General features: G+C 34.3%; 1 protein-coding gene across 4 annotated transcripts in view; it reads right to left on the bottom strand.

Annotated features, from left to right (window-relative positions):
* Positions 1-1,080: 1,080 nt before the first annotated feature.
* The window catches only part of ZNF644 (zinc finger protein 644), a 101,038-nt gene continuing 88,301 nt past the window's right edge, over positions 1,081-13,817 (bottom strand). For 3 of the 4 annotated variants that reach the window (XM_011956037.1, XM_011956035.1, XM_011956038.1), the window contains 2 exons: positions 3,846-3,948; positions 1,081-2,773 (listed from right to left, as the gene is read on the bottom strand). In XM_011956037.1, coding sequence (XP_011811427.1) covers positions 2,581-2,773; positions 3,846-3,948 — 296 coding nt within the window. In that variant the 3' untranslated portion in view covers positions 1,081-2,580. The remainder of the gene's footprint in view (positions 2,774-3,845; positions 3,949-13,817) is intronic. The other variant, XM_011956036.1, reaches the window with a different exon arrangement.

Here is a 13,817-nt window from a genome sequence, read left to right as displayed (position 1 = left end):
TTTATTCTGATGACTGAATTCTTTATATATCTAGAAGGAGAAATAATTGTTTACATATAGTTCAACATATTTTAAAATTAAATGTAGTTTTGATTCCGAAACTTCTGGTCAAACGAATTCATCTCCTTCACACGTTGATATTTGGCCTAATAAGACAAAATCACAGAAGTGTAAGAATTAGGGGGTCAGGTGTGGTGGCTCATGCCTGTTATCTCAACACTGTGGGAGGCTGAGGCAGAAGGATCTCTTGAGCCCAGGAGTTCAAGCACAGTCTGGGCAACATGGCAAAACTCTGTCTCTACAAAAAATACAAAAACTAGCCGAGAGTGATGATGTGTGCTTTTAGTTTCAGCTACTAGCGAGGCTGAAGTGGAAGGATCACTTGAGTCCTGAGAGGTTGAGTCTGCAGTGAGACATGGTCATACCATTGCACTCCAGCCTGGGTGGCAGAGTAAAACCCTGTCTTAAAAAAAAAAAAAAAGAATTAGAGTGGAAAGCGGCTCTACTGATTACTAGCCTTCCCACAAGAATCCTACTATGAATTTTTTTTTTTTTTTAACTTCTGGATTCCACTTGCTATGTAGTATGTCTTCCAATTTAAAAATATATGTTCAAAGACTTTATATAGCTATCAATGAAACTTGTTCAGTAAGAGATAACCAATATATACAGACTTGATATATTTTCAGTCAAAAGTAAAGAAATGTGATGTTTTAGTTTTGTCACTATAGAAAAATATATAGTTTTTATCGGGTCTTTTGCAAAATTGAAAATAACTTACAAGTACTTTTCCCTTATCTATTAACCTAAGGATCAGGAGATCCTTGTTTGGGAATGATCCATCTAGTCCAACCTTCTAATTTTGCATGTAAGATGGTTCTAAATTTAGAGGTTTGATTAATCATGAAAGGGGGAAAAATGATCTTTCTCACATACATTTTATCGACCAATGAGGTGATTCCAGAAAAAAACTATACTCTGTGAACCAAGTAACCTGGTAAGTATAAAAATTTAAATCCAATGAAACACAACCTGAAGTGAACTATTTCCACCAATGATAAAAATAAGAAATGTTTCACATTTTAATTTTCTTTAAACCTTTTTTTATTTAGAGATTTTTCTGGTAAGGAGATATACCATAGGAAAGCAATTTCACTGGCAGTGAGGTATGTATATACTCTACCAAAATACTCCTTATTTTAACTGTTTTTAACTTTATTTACATACGAAGAAAGAATCAATGCATATCCTTGGTTCAACTATAGTATCAGCCATACTACATGAAATAAAATGGTGCTTGCATACAAAAACTTGTTGTATGTAAAGGAATCTGATTTCAGATTAAAAGAACTAATTTGTTTTTGGAAAAAAATTTTAAAAAGAATCACAATTTATCATGACCAAGACACCTGCACCATATTTTCCATTCCTCACAGCACATTTATTTCAGTAATTCTGTTATGTCGGTTCTTAGCATGAGCATAGTGTTACACAATTTTCGTACATATAATCACATCCAAAACAAGTTCTAAAATTTAAATTGTAAACATTCTCATCATATGTAGAAATATTTTAATTGGTGTATTAAGTTTTGCTAACTGATCATATTTGGAAGATAATATAAATGAGAACGTCTATTCTAAACTGTGTAGTGAGCATTGTTTATTAATTACATTTCTACAATGTTAAATAAAGTAAGAGGCAAACTTGTCCTGTAAGCATGTCCAATTTTAGGTAAAACATTAAAAAGAAACCTGTTAACAAAAGAATGTCTTGCAATAAAGAACATTAGATTTTTAAAATCTATTATGATACAAAAATGTAAAGGGTAAATAGTATCTTTGTTGACAAAGTAGGAGGTAGCATGGATGCACCACTTTATTGTCTGAGAAATGCAACTGGAGTAAAGAATATTTCCTTACCACAAATAATTTCCAGAACTATGTACATATTTCTTTTAGAAATACATGTTTAAACAAATCTCCCTCCACTTTTTAGTATAAAAAAAACCGTTCCATGTGATTTTAAAAAAAACACTTACACATCTAGATAGAATAGTACTCTGCCCTATTTGAGTGAACAGTCTCAAACTATGAAGTACATGATATTTAATGCCCTAATTTAAGTAAATTTAGTCAGCGGTTCTTGGTATTATACAAAACACTAAATACATACAAACAAAATATAATATCTTATTTTTCTATGCAAGTCTTGTGGGGAATAAACAGAGCCTTGATTCTGGTAACACTGCAAAAAACATAATTGTCCAATAAGTCTGTCTATAAGTATCCATGTGCAACAGTTTATTAATGGCTGCTTACATGTACTGCTTTTTTATTGAGTGAACACAGTTAACCAATAAAACTTCATAAACCTTAAAAACACATCTTCCACCCTATATAAAATATATAGACTACTTACTGTGTTAAGTATTCGATTTGCTCTGATGTCATTGTAATTCACTTTCCCCCATTTTCCTGCTTTAGTATTTATAAACAGATAATTTAATGTGGCTTAAAAAAAAAAAGAATTTCAAATTTACATCCAATTCAAATTGGCTATTCAAAAGGTTTCCTGGTTCTATGAAGCTGCTTCGGCCATTAGTAGAGAAAATGAAGTTTCTGTAATGGAGGCAGGCTTTTTAAGTAGTGACGTGACTTCCACCATGCCAGCTCCAGTCCGTGGAAGATTAGCGTTTACAATATGTCGTTGTAAGTGCTTAATCCAGTCTTCCTGAACAGACAAGGGTCCTCGAAAGACTAGGCCACAAAACCTACAGAAAGATAATAGTTCTCTTAACATGACCAATTCTCCTTCTTTAAAACCAATTCACATAAAATCCTAAAACATAAGGAATAAACTTTACTGTATTTTAAAGACAACACTTGATAAAGTTTCTAAATAAAGTCAAATGATTTAATAAAACATCAAAACTCCCAATTCGTATGTTTATTAACAGCTATAATAAACTCCAGTAATCTTTGTATAGGTGGGAGCATTATTATTAGGTTAAAATTAACATCTGCACATCTTAATTCACTTGAAACAACTATTACTTCAAAATATGTCATTCTTTAGAAAAGACCCTTCCCCAATTTAGCATTCCTTAAATTGCATTGTGTCTGTGTTTGTTCATGTGTGTTGTGAGTGTGAGTACAGAAGAAGGCGTAACTATGAGGGGAGAGAAAAATGCGTTCCCAATAAGCGAGAACTCAAGACAGCAAAACATCAAACCAAACAAAGTTAAACCATACAGACCAGATAAACACAAGGAAAGCTACTTTTTTATTCTTTTTTACTTTTTCTGAGACAGAGTCTTGCTCTGTTGCTCAGGCTGGGGTGCAGTGGCACAATCTCAGCCCACTGCAACTTCCGCCTCCTGGGCTCAAGCGATTCTCCTGCCTCAGCCTCCTGAGTGGCTGGGATTACAGGCACCCACCACAACGCCTGGCTAATTATGGTATTTTTAGTAGACATGAGTTTCCATCATGTTGGCCAGGCTGGTCTTGAACTCCTGGTCTCAAGTGATCTACCCATCTTGGCCACCCAAAGTGCTGGAATTACAGGCATGAGCCACCACACCTGGCCAAGCTACTTAAATAAGTCACGGTATAATAGATTTACATTACTATTAGCTAATGTAAAAAACTTGATTCATTAGTTGTTGAAGTACAGGATATTGTTAGCTGAATTAAGATTTTAAGCCTATCTCCAAAAGTTCATTTATAACTTGATTGTTGAGAATGCACATTCTACCACAAATTAAAGATCCCAAATGAAATAGCTAATATGTTTCAAAGCAAAGTATGAAGAAACTGTTCAGATTTGGCAATAGAGGCATATACCTGCATCGGAGGATGTAAACCTCGTCAGCACCATGAGGTAATGTTAGCATTTTCTTCTTGCTTCCAGATCTTGACCTTGATTTCTTTTGCTTACAATCTAAGGCTAAAAAGAGGAAGAGAAAGACTTAACATTTCTTATATATTTCAAAATATACATACACACATATTTTTCTAGAGAGGTCAGACAGACCATCTAAATCAGTTAGAAAAAGTCTGCATTCATTTCCCTTTTCCCTGAAGCATGCATTCAACTTGCTGATTCTGTAATAGCAGTAATATTATCTGTACTGTACAGCAGTATTATCTGTACTGAAGAATACTATCTGTATTCTTCCTGTACTGCCTTTTCAAATAATGTTTTACCACGCCAAACTAGAACTGAGAAAATGTAACTAAATAATTTGAAACTACTAAACTGGTCAATTATTACAACAATGGCAATGTTTACTCTTATAATCATACATAATTTTAACATCTGGTTAAATCTTACTTATTTCCCGAAAAATAGAACCTTTTATTTGAGATCATTAAATTAAGTTTGCATTTGATTACTGCTTCATTAAGTAGGTCTTATATACTTGGAAAACTTAGTAAGGGAATATGGACAATGTAATTTAAAGCTCATGAAAAATCAATTTTCATAGTGACTCACCATTAATTCTATAATAAAAAATAGCTCTTAAAATCGTATGGTGGCCCTACATTTGAAAGGACAAAAAAAGCTCAACTTTCATTTTTGAACTTAACTTGTATTCCATATACAATAATCAATTATGCAATCATATGTTTTATTTTACTAGAAAATAAATATAAATCCATATTATCTCATGTAAGTTTACAACTGGATCTCATGTTTTATGCTAACTATTCTTTACATATTTTTCATTTTACATTTTCTCCAATAGCTTATTTTAAAATGTGATTTGAAAAGGTAAAAAAAATTATATTAAAATAGACCAAAATTGTATGTGAACTGTTCTTGAAATTTTTCCATTACCTGACTTTTCCTTTATTTATTCTAAAACAACCTGATTTTAAAAAGAAAAAAAAAAGGTTTTTTTTATAGGTAGAAATAGATAGCACATAACATTTTATAGGTCTTTGAATACAGCTACACCATTTCTTTGGACAAAGGGATGATAGCAATCCAGGGTGCTGCTGGTCAATTAGCAGGAAGAGAAGGTAAGAATTTATCTGTAGGGATCCAAGGGGTAAGGGATACAAATGTAACAGAAGAGTTACCCAAATGGCTTTTCTTCCATTATCCTGTCATGTGAAAAATTCCCTGGAAAAATTCTAAGTAAGAGAAGGAACTGGCTATTCAATGACTCTGTGAAATGAATTGTTCAAAGTCCAGATTCCAAAAGAATAGATGCTACTATTACAAAACCAGTAAACATAATTCCTTAGTCAAATGGCAATGCTAACAGAAATGTCATATAGAAAATTCAAAACCACAAGAAACCTAAATTGAAGTCACTGGTGTCAGCTTCCTGTCACCTGTCTATTCAAAAGTAAAATCTAGGACACACAGTCTTTTTCTGTTTATCCTTAGAAGAAGAGTCTAATAAGTAAAGAACTACTAGAAGTCAAGTTAGGTATTAAAGAATGGGTAATTCAAAACTAAACAACCAAACTCTGGAATAGAAAAATCTTATAAGGATCTTATTAGTTATCTCAGTCAAGAGCCTGGCATGTAGTAGGAACTCAACAAATACTTCTGTAGTAAAAATAAAGCAAAACCCAGTAATTTAACCATTGATATTTAGACAGCCTAAGAATGAAAATGTTTTACTCCTATTTGATACAGGTAATATTCCTGTACAACACTGTGCATCATTTGTTTAAATATGTTGCTGCAGTCGCACATACGTCATTATCCTAGATATAAATCACTGACCAGTCCAGCTTATGTACAGAAACTAGGTTATTCACAACAACTACAAGAGTGAAATACGATATGCTTTGTAACCAGTAGGAAAAACCTTTTTCCTAATCGCTTTGGTGAGCAATCTGAATTTAAGTGGGTTATGAGTAATTCATATACTGGAAATAGAGTTGAGGTAACTCAAAGAGTAACTGCTACTAGATGTCAGCTATTCTTTCCATCTGTAAAGATGGATCCTTGTCTGTGTTAGGCAGAATACAGCAGGCATTTGGTGACTCATAAGATTACAGGTATAATCTTACTTTGATGAGCTTGCTGGTTGTCAAAATTGCCACACTGTATTCAAACTCCTTTTAAAATGCAAATAAATTACTGTAGGATACAAATAGAATACATTATAACAACCCTTAAAAATTTGTTCACAGAATGTTAATGTTAGGGGTGTTAAGCAAATTGAGGAAGAAGAGCAGAGGATGGTAGGGAAATATGCAGAAGAACACTTTATCAGTTATAAAGCATTTAAATTTACATGTTGTAATATTTTTAAAATGGAACTGGGTATGTTTATTCTGAAATACAGAAATATTTTTGGTTTTCCTTTAGGGAAAAAAAGAATTATTTTATGGCTTTTGATGCTTTATGGACTGTGGAAATTCTTAAGTTTAGGCTGTGTTATGAATGATGAGATCTAAACTTGAAATAAGAATGCCATCATTTTTGTAGCAATGAGTATTTGAAGGTATTATGACCTTGGAAAGCAGGACAACTCAGTCAGCATATGACTGATCGATCATCTCTAGAACCCAGGGCTCCAAAGTTAAGGTTACAGAATCTCATGCACTGGGAATGCCTAGAAACTTATCCATAAAGTTAAAATATTAAAAATCTGGGATCTTTGGAAATTGAAATCTAAATGCCTCAGTGTTTTAATATCTTCATCAATTCTAGATTATCTTCTGAAATGTTATATTTTTCAGTAGGTGAAACATGAACATACTTTACAATAGTTTTTTCTAATGCCAATATCCAAACTCACTCCTGCGATATTGCCCATACCTTTGGGAAAATCTGTTTAAAATTGAATATTCAACATATTAAAACTGCACAAAAAGGGGACATCTATATAGGATCCTCTACATAAAAAGATGATTTACACAGAAAATTTCAATAAATGAAAAGGATTAGGTACAAACATGTCTGTTATATCAATTTTCTCACTTAAGAGATTTTATTGTATCTAGAGGGAAAAGTAGTTTTGTTCTGGACTGTACCAGGAGCCACTACAACATTAAATACAGATCACTAACACATTCGGTTTTAGTATAATGCAGCTCATCAATATCTGTGATAAACAGCCAAAGCTTTAACAGAGTTGTTTATATGAATAATCTGCCAAATAGATAACTTTGTTACACAAAGCCTTTTTTGTAACAGGATTTTATTTGCACTTGTTGGTGACCAAAAAACTCCGAGGAACTTAAAAACAAAGAACCCACACACACTTTTCTCTTTACAAAGCATTTTAAATCTAACATTGTTTCTATAATTTAAATATATTAAAAATTTATTTTTAGAAAGTGTTAATTTTCTTCTCAAGTATAAGCTCTTCTCTAGAAAGAAACAAATCCAGTCATCCAAACCTTCCTGAGATTACTAATCAGTGGGCAAACTGTTTAAGTGATCAATTTCAACCAAAAGACTGTCAAAAATCTTTCAAGTTACCTGATTCATGAAAGATCTAAATTGCTACTGAGAATATTTTACTTATACAGAGAATAAATTGAGCTGTGAGGTAAAATGCAAACAAACAACAACAACAAAATATATCTTCCAGTAAGATACGTGTCTTGGTCAAATACAAATATGAAAGAGAAATACGATAAACTCATGAGTCCTCGAAAGGAACACCACACTGCTATGCTATGAATACGACGACCAATGATCATGACGACAACAACATGCCAAAGCACTAAACCAGATTGGTGCAAAGCAAATAGATAACACAACACATAAAAATTCGTCTGTTTTCTGAGACAATATTTAGTTTTACCCAAAGAAGATTAAGAATTTAGTTTTGACTTTGACATTATTAAAATCTTTTGCTCTTTCCACCTTTCTGTCCATTTTATGCAATAATTGCTTCTACGAGTTTCACTTTCTTTTTCCTTCACAATATAAATGACCCAAGAGAATGCGAGTTCATAAAAACATCTGGAACTTCTTTGATAAAACACACCATAACTAAATTAACATTCACCACCAAAGTATTTTTACTTGTAATCATTCTCACCTGCCCAATTACTTAAAAGCATGTTTAATCCGTTTATTTTCTAATTGGTTGCTGGTATCTCTAGGACAAAGTGAAACAACTGGGTTATCTATATCCAAAGACAGAGGCACAAGAGGGAAGAAAATTTCTTCTCTAAGCGGTTGGACTGTATAAGTTTGGTGGACAATATTAGCTATGACCTCACTCAGAACTGCAGTAGGAATAAACATGACACAAACAGGTAAACCATCATTCCACCACTATTAAAAAGTTGGTGCTGGAGGTCGTGGTGGCAGTGGTGAAGTGGGAAGAGGATGCACACATGCCAAAGGGTACACAAGTGTAAGATAGAAAAATAAACTCAATTCTTTTTTTAACCTTTAACTTCAGGGGTACATGTGGAGGTTTGTTATATAGGTAAATTGTCACAGGAGTTGGTGTACAGACTATTTCATCGCCCAGGCAATAAGCATAGTACCTGATAGGTAGTTTTTTAAATTATCTCCCTCCTCCTACCCTCCACCCTCAAGGTAGGCCCCAGTCTGTTGCTCCCTTCTTTGTGTCCATGTGTTCTTGTTGTTTAGCTCCCACTTATTAGTGAGAACATTCAGTACTGGTTTTCTGTTCCTGTGTTAGTAATAAATTCAATTATAACTGTCACTAATCCTTCAAGGTTCATAAGCCCCAAGCATATGAAAAGACCGCAAATACCATTTTCTTTCCTTTGGCCTCAACTGAAAAAGAATCAGGGCCTTTTTAAAACAAACAAACAAACAAAAACACACTAGCTTGTGTAAAACAGAAATGGAATAGAGAAAGCCAATTGCTGAGAAGTCAAAGTTTCCTTTATTCAGCGTTTATCTTTCTTTCTGTACAAAGTGCCTAGGAGATCAGCTTCATGGGTGTCCAACTTGTGCAGTCACATAGGGAGAGCCCCACACTCAGTTTAATGCTCTAGGATTGCAGCCTTGAAATTATTAATTTTTGAACGAGGTCCACCACATACTCATTTTGCATTGGACTCTGCAAATCGCAGTCCTGGGACCTGAGTATCTACTATCATAAATGAGAACGGCTGCATTCAGTTCCACCCCTCAATCTCTTGGCCCATACAAAAAAAAAAAGCTATTAAGAGAAAAATTGTTAAATCCCCAATCTCTACACAGTATGAAAATTGAAAAGGACTCCCCTACTCCTACCTACATCATCAGTTCTTTGCTTCTAGCTATACCACTTCATTATTCCGAAGATGAGTATATAAGTTTAAAGTTAAAAACAGCAATGTTTCCCTTACAATCAGGAATGAAGTATAAAGATACACATTTAGTAACCTCAAAAGTATTTATTTTCATCATCATTTTCCCTTGATATTTTCACTCTAAAATTAAATAATTTTTTAGTACCCTAAATAACTTTCATTAATTTTTAGAGTTTCCACTCCCAATGACTGAAAAAAAGATAAGTAACTCAATCACACAGCAATCAGTGGCAAAGTTAACTAGATCCTGCATGTTTTAATAATTTACCTGGAAGAAGATGAAATGCAAAATACGTGGAAAGCAGATTTCCTTTGCTTTAAGAATTAGGTTTGTGGTTTAACAAATTATTAGTCCACAAGGACTGGTTGCTTGAGTTTGTCCTACAAAGTAGGAAATTATATTAAGGATAGTCAACAGCCTTATAGTTCAGAGGAAGAGTTAAAGGAAATGGAAGTAGCCTTTTATATTTAAACTTGAATGGATTCAGTTAAAGAAAAAGTACAATTTGTAGAAGCCACCACTATTTCAAAGTAGAGGGGATGATTACTAAAGAATATTTTGAGCAAGTATTCTCTATGTAAAGGGAAAAGCTAGACATAAATATGATACTTCACACATTTTTATAAACAGAAATTAGAAGCAGGCTAGTTTTACCAGCTTGCCCAAAGCTAAAAAAGCTAACAATATCACAACTACAAGTGGCTTACTGGTCAGTTAAGAGTTGATAGGATAGCAAACGTATTACTTCTTTGTGGTAACAGGTAAGAAAATAACATTTAAAATTTTATTTTCAAGTAAGTTGGACTTGTATGCTGTTTTATTAAGCAAAATAGGCATTAGCTATCAACATCAACCACTTTTCTAAGACACATCTGAAATAAGAATAAACATTGAAGTACATAATGACAATCTGCTTTAAGTCGCTTTTGTTTAGAATTACAAACAGAATAATCACAGTCCCTGCCCTCTAAAATCTCCGTATTTCTGATATATCATTTCAGATGTAGTAACAATAATTAAATTGTTCTTGGTCATAAAATTAGCTAAGAAAACCACCTAACTTTAAAATTTCCTTTATATTATCCTTGATATAATCATATTTAACTTAAATTAGATGGGACTCATAACAATATATTAGTAAATCTAAATGTCACAAATCCATGGTCGCAATGGATCTGATTTGGCTTTTTAAAAATTTCTTAAGAGCTTTACACATTCCAGCCAAAATTCAAACTACAACCAAACATGGTATTGATCAGGTATTTTCTGTGTTCGCCAACTCCCAGCTAAGCTACAATTAAAAACATAAACCTTGGATAACAAAAATTAACTTCATCCTTCAAACCCTAGGCATACCAAAAAAAAAAAAAGTAAATTCTACTTTTCTACTTTTTTCTACTTCTGCAATAAGTGAGGAACTACCTACCAATAAGCCATCCTTTTGCCCTAACCTCCAACAGAGAAAGTCTGGGTGTTATTTTATTATTTCCATAAAGTCAATTAAAACATTACACTAAAATTTAGCTCTGGCCAACCACATGCCTTGTTATTATAAGGGTTACTTCTATCTTAATCCAGATTACAAATAGCATTCAAGAAATTCAAGTTAGAATTGAGAGAAGGAAAACAGCTCAGAGCAGTCAGCTATGTACAGTATGCAAGATTTACCAGGCCCAGAAAGACTGGAGTAGGGGACTTTAGTCACATGACTCTTATGCTCCCCCATTGGGGGGGGCAATTGTTTAAATTAGGCATTCATTATGTTCCTGACCTGATGCCTCACCCATTATTTTTATGTTCCTGAAATCTGTGATACAAAGAACAATGTATAGCCAATTGATAGCTTACGTTATCTTAACGTAAATTCTTGGTAAATAAACATAGAAACCGCTTTTTTCCTTAAAAACCCACTTGTAACTGCTGCTAATCACAGTGTATATCCAGGGCAACTTGAACCTATGCTGCCAGGTGGCCATCCCAGGGGGCCATCCTCAAGTTTTGGGCTTGAATAAACTCTATACCTAATGATATTTTCTGAATCTCATTATTTAAGGCTTACAGAAAAAAAATCATAGCAAAAACAAACATTATAACTGAGGATAGAATTAGATACATTTAAAATGCCCAAACATATATTTAAAAAAAAAAGGCAAAACCCAGAAACTTGGTAAATAATAAACCCAACAGTAATGCTAGGAAACTAGATAAGACTTGCATGAAAAACAAGATGTCAGTCAGAATAGATCACCCTCCTTTTGGAATCAATGAGCAGCAAAAAACAAGCATCGTAAAATTTAAGTATTTTATGCTACAATGGTGTAACTCTTAGGCTATATTCTCCTAAAAACAAACTTACTGATTCAACAAGTGTGGTTATTTACTTTTGAGAAATAAAAACAAAATTCTAAGTTCTACAGCAGACTGAATGGATACCCTCCTCCTTGCCAAGGTGACCCCAGAGAAACCTTAAAAATTGAGTTCCCAGCCATGATGGGACAGGAGGTGAAGCATGTCTCATTAGGTCTCCTCCCTCACTAACCACCATTAAACTTTCTTTCCTAAGAGTTAAAAAGAAACCAACCCTTTCAAAAGACTTGCTCCACCACGGATATCAACCAGTCGTCTAACTCAGAAGCTGGACTCCCCTCTGTTTTTGTGGTTTTGAACTGACCAGCATTCCTGATAAGAGATCACCAACTGGTTCTAGCTGGTCCATGGAGGCTGCACATACGGTGCCTATGAACTCTGTTTCACCTTTTGACATGTAAACCCTAATTTTCCTATGATTAAATGTTAAGTCTTCACCTCAAAGTGAACATGAAATGTATGTAACATGGAGTCTGCACACTAAGCATGTGTGCACCCCCTCATGAATATTCATAACTCCTCCTATATAACCTGTTGAATATGCATACTTAGCCAACCCATTCAGCATAACTTCCTGTCTCACCCTTCCTCCTTTGAAGGGCTTGCTTTTGGTCTCTGTCTCAGGATACACTTCCAAGCCTGTAGGCTTCAAGCTTTCTAAGAAATAAAGCTCTCTTTTCCAAAATTGGAGATCTCCAGCTTTTAAGATGACACTTTGTTATAGTGGATAGCTGGATGATGAGGCGTTGCTAGTAAATGACAAGAGAAGTAATGAAGCCTGCCCTTCTACCAGACAGCATGGTAGCAGACTGATGAACCGTACTGGTATAACCGTCCTCCTCCCACTCAGATTTAAAATACTGAGCCATCTCTTATCTCTAATCTACCATATCCTGCTTATTTTATTTCCGTAATATTACCCATACATCTATTACCCCTCCTTTACATTCTTAATGTCACTGACCTGGTACAGGACTCTTAAAATCATCTACCCTGCTATTTTTCCTCCTCTCCGCCAAATCCTTTATTTAAAAAGCAATTTCAAATGCATTACACAAATTCTGTATTCAAATAGTTCCCCACTACAAAGTTAATTCCAACATCTTAGACTAGCATTTTATGTCATCTTTCTGACTTACTTTACCAATCCAACTCAATTCCCCCTTACCTCCTACTTCCTAGTATTTCCAATAAACTTCCCACATTGTCCCACCTCTCTCCTTCCTTCAGGCATTTCTCTTCCCCACGCCTGACCCCCATTTCCATTTCAGTTAGCTATACATTAGGGTCCATTCAAATGCTAATTCCAAAAGCCTTGGGAGATCCTAGTCTAGCTGAAAGTGCCTTCCTCTTTCTCTGAAATTCCACAGTATTTCACGCATACTTCTCCAATGGCATCAATTTGTCTTGTACTGCAGTTATGCATATATGTACTTCTACTGTATTGTAAGATCCATTGTATCTCTGCATACTTAGCACAGTTGGAGGTGAAAAAAAATACATGTTGAATTAGTGAAAAAATCAGCCAATCATTTTTTAGTATGCTGGGGAAATAGCCTAATTCTTGCTGGAATAATAAAACAATTAGTAGAGGGTTACCCAAAATACTGGATTAAATTATATCCAAGCTACTCAAGGCAAAAATAAGAACAACATTTTGGAGCAATAACCACCAAATTAGTTAGGAAAAAATCAAGTTATTAACAGTTGAAGGACTAGTCTTCAGTCACCTAGAGAATTTACTCAACTCAGATAATTCACTACCTTGCTAATCATTTATAAATGATATATTACTGTGCAGATAAATGTATACACATATACGCTCTTAATGAAGAACAGTACTATAGAAATAAGTTATAGCTAAGAAATATAAAGACCCATCTTTTCATTGTCTCATGAATAGCTTTTTAAAATAAAAGTCTGGCCATGCCATTCTCTTATTTTTCTTCTCTCTCTCTCTCTCTCTCTTTCCCTGCCCTCCCTCCCTTCCTTCCTTCCTTCTTTGGAGATGAAGTCTTGCTCTGTCACCCAGGCTGGAGTGCAATGGCATGATCTCAGCTCACTGCAACCTCTGCCTCTCGCGTTTAAGCGATTCTCCTGCCTCAGCCTCCTGAGTAGCTGGGATTACAGGCGCCTACCCACCACGCCTGGCCACTTTTTTGTATTTTTTAGTAGAGATGGAGTTTCAC

Source organism: Colobus angolensis, unplaced genomic scaffold (assembly GCF_000951035.1).
Source record: "Colobus angolensis palliatus isolate OR3802 unplaced genomic scaffold, Cang.pa_1.0 Scaffold41, whole genome shotgun sequence".
Classification (NCBI taxonomy): Eukaryota; Metazoa; Chordata; class Mammalia; order Primates; family Cercopithecidae; genus Colobus; species Colobus angolensis.
This window is presented reverse-complemented; position numbering and strand designations above follow the sequence as displayed.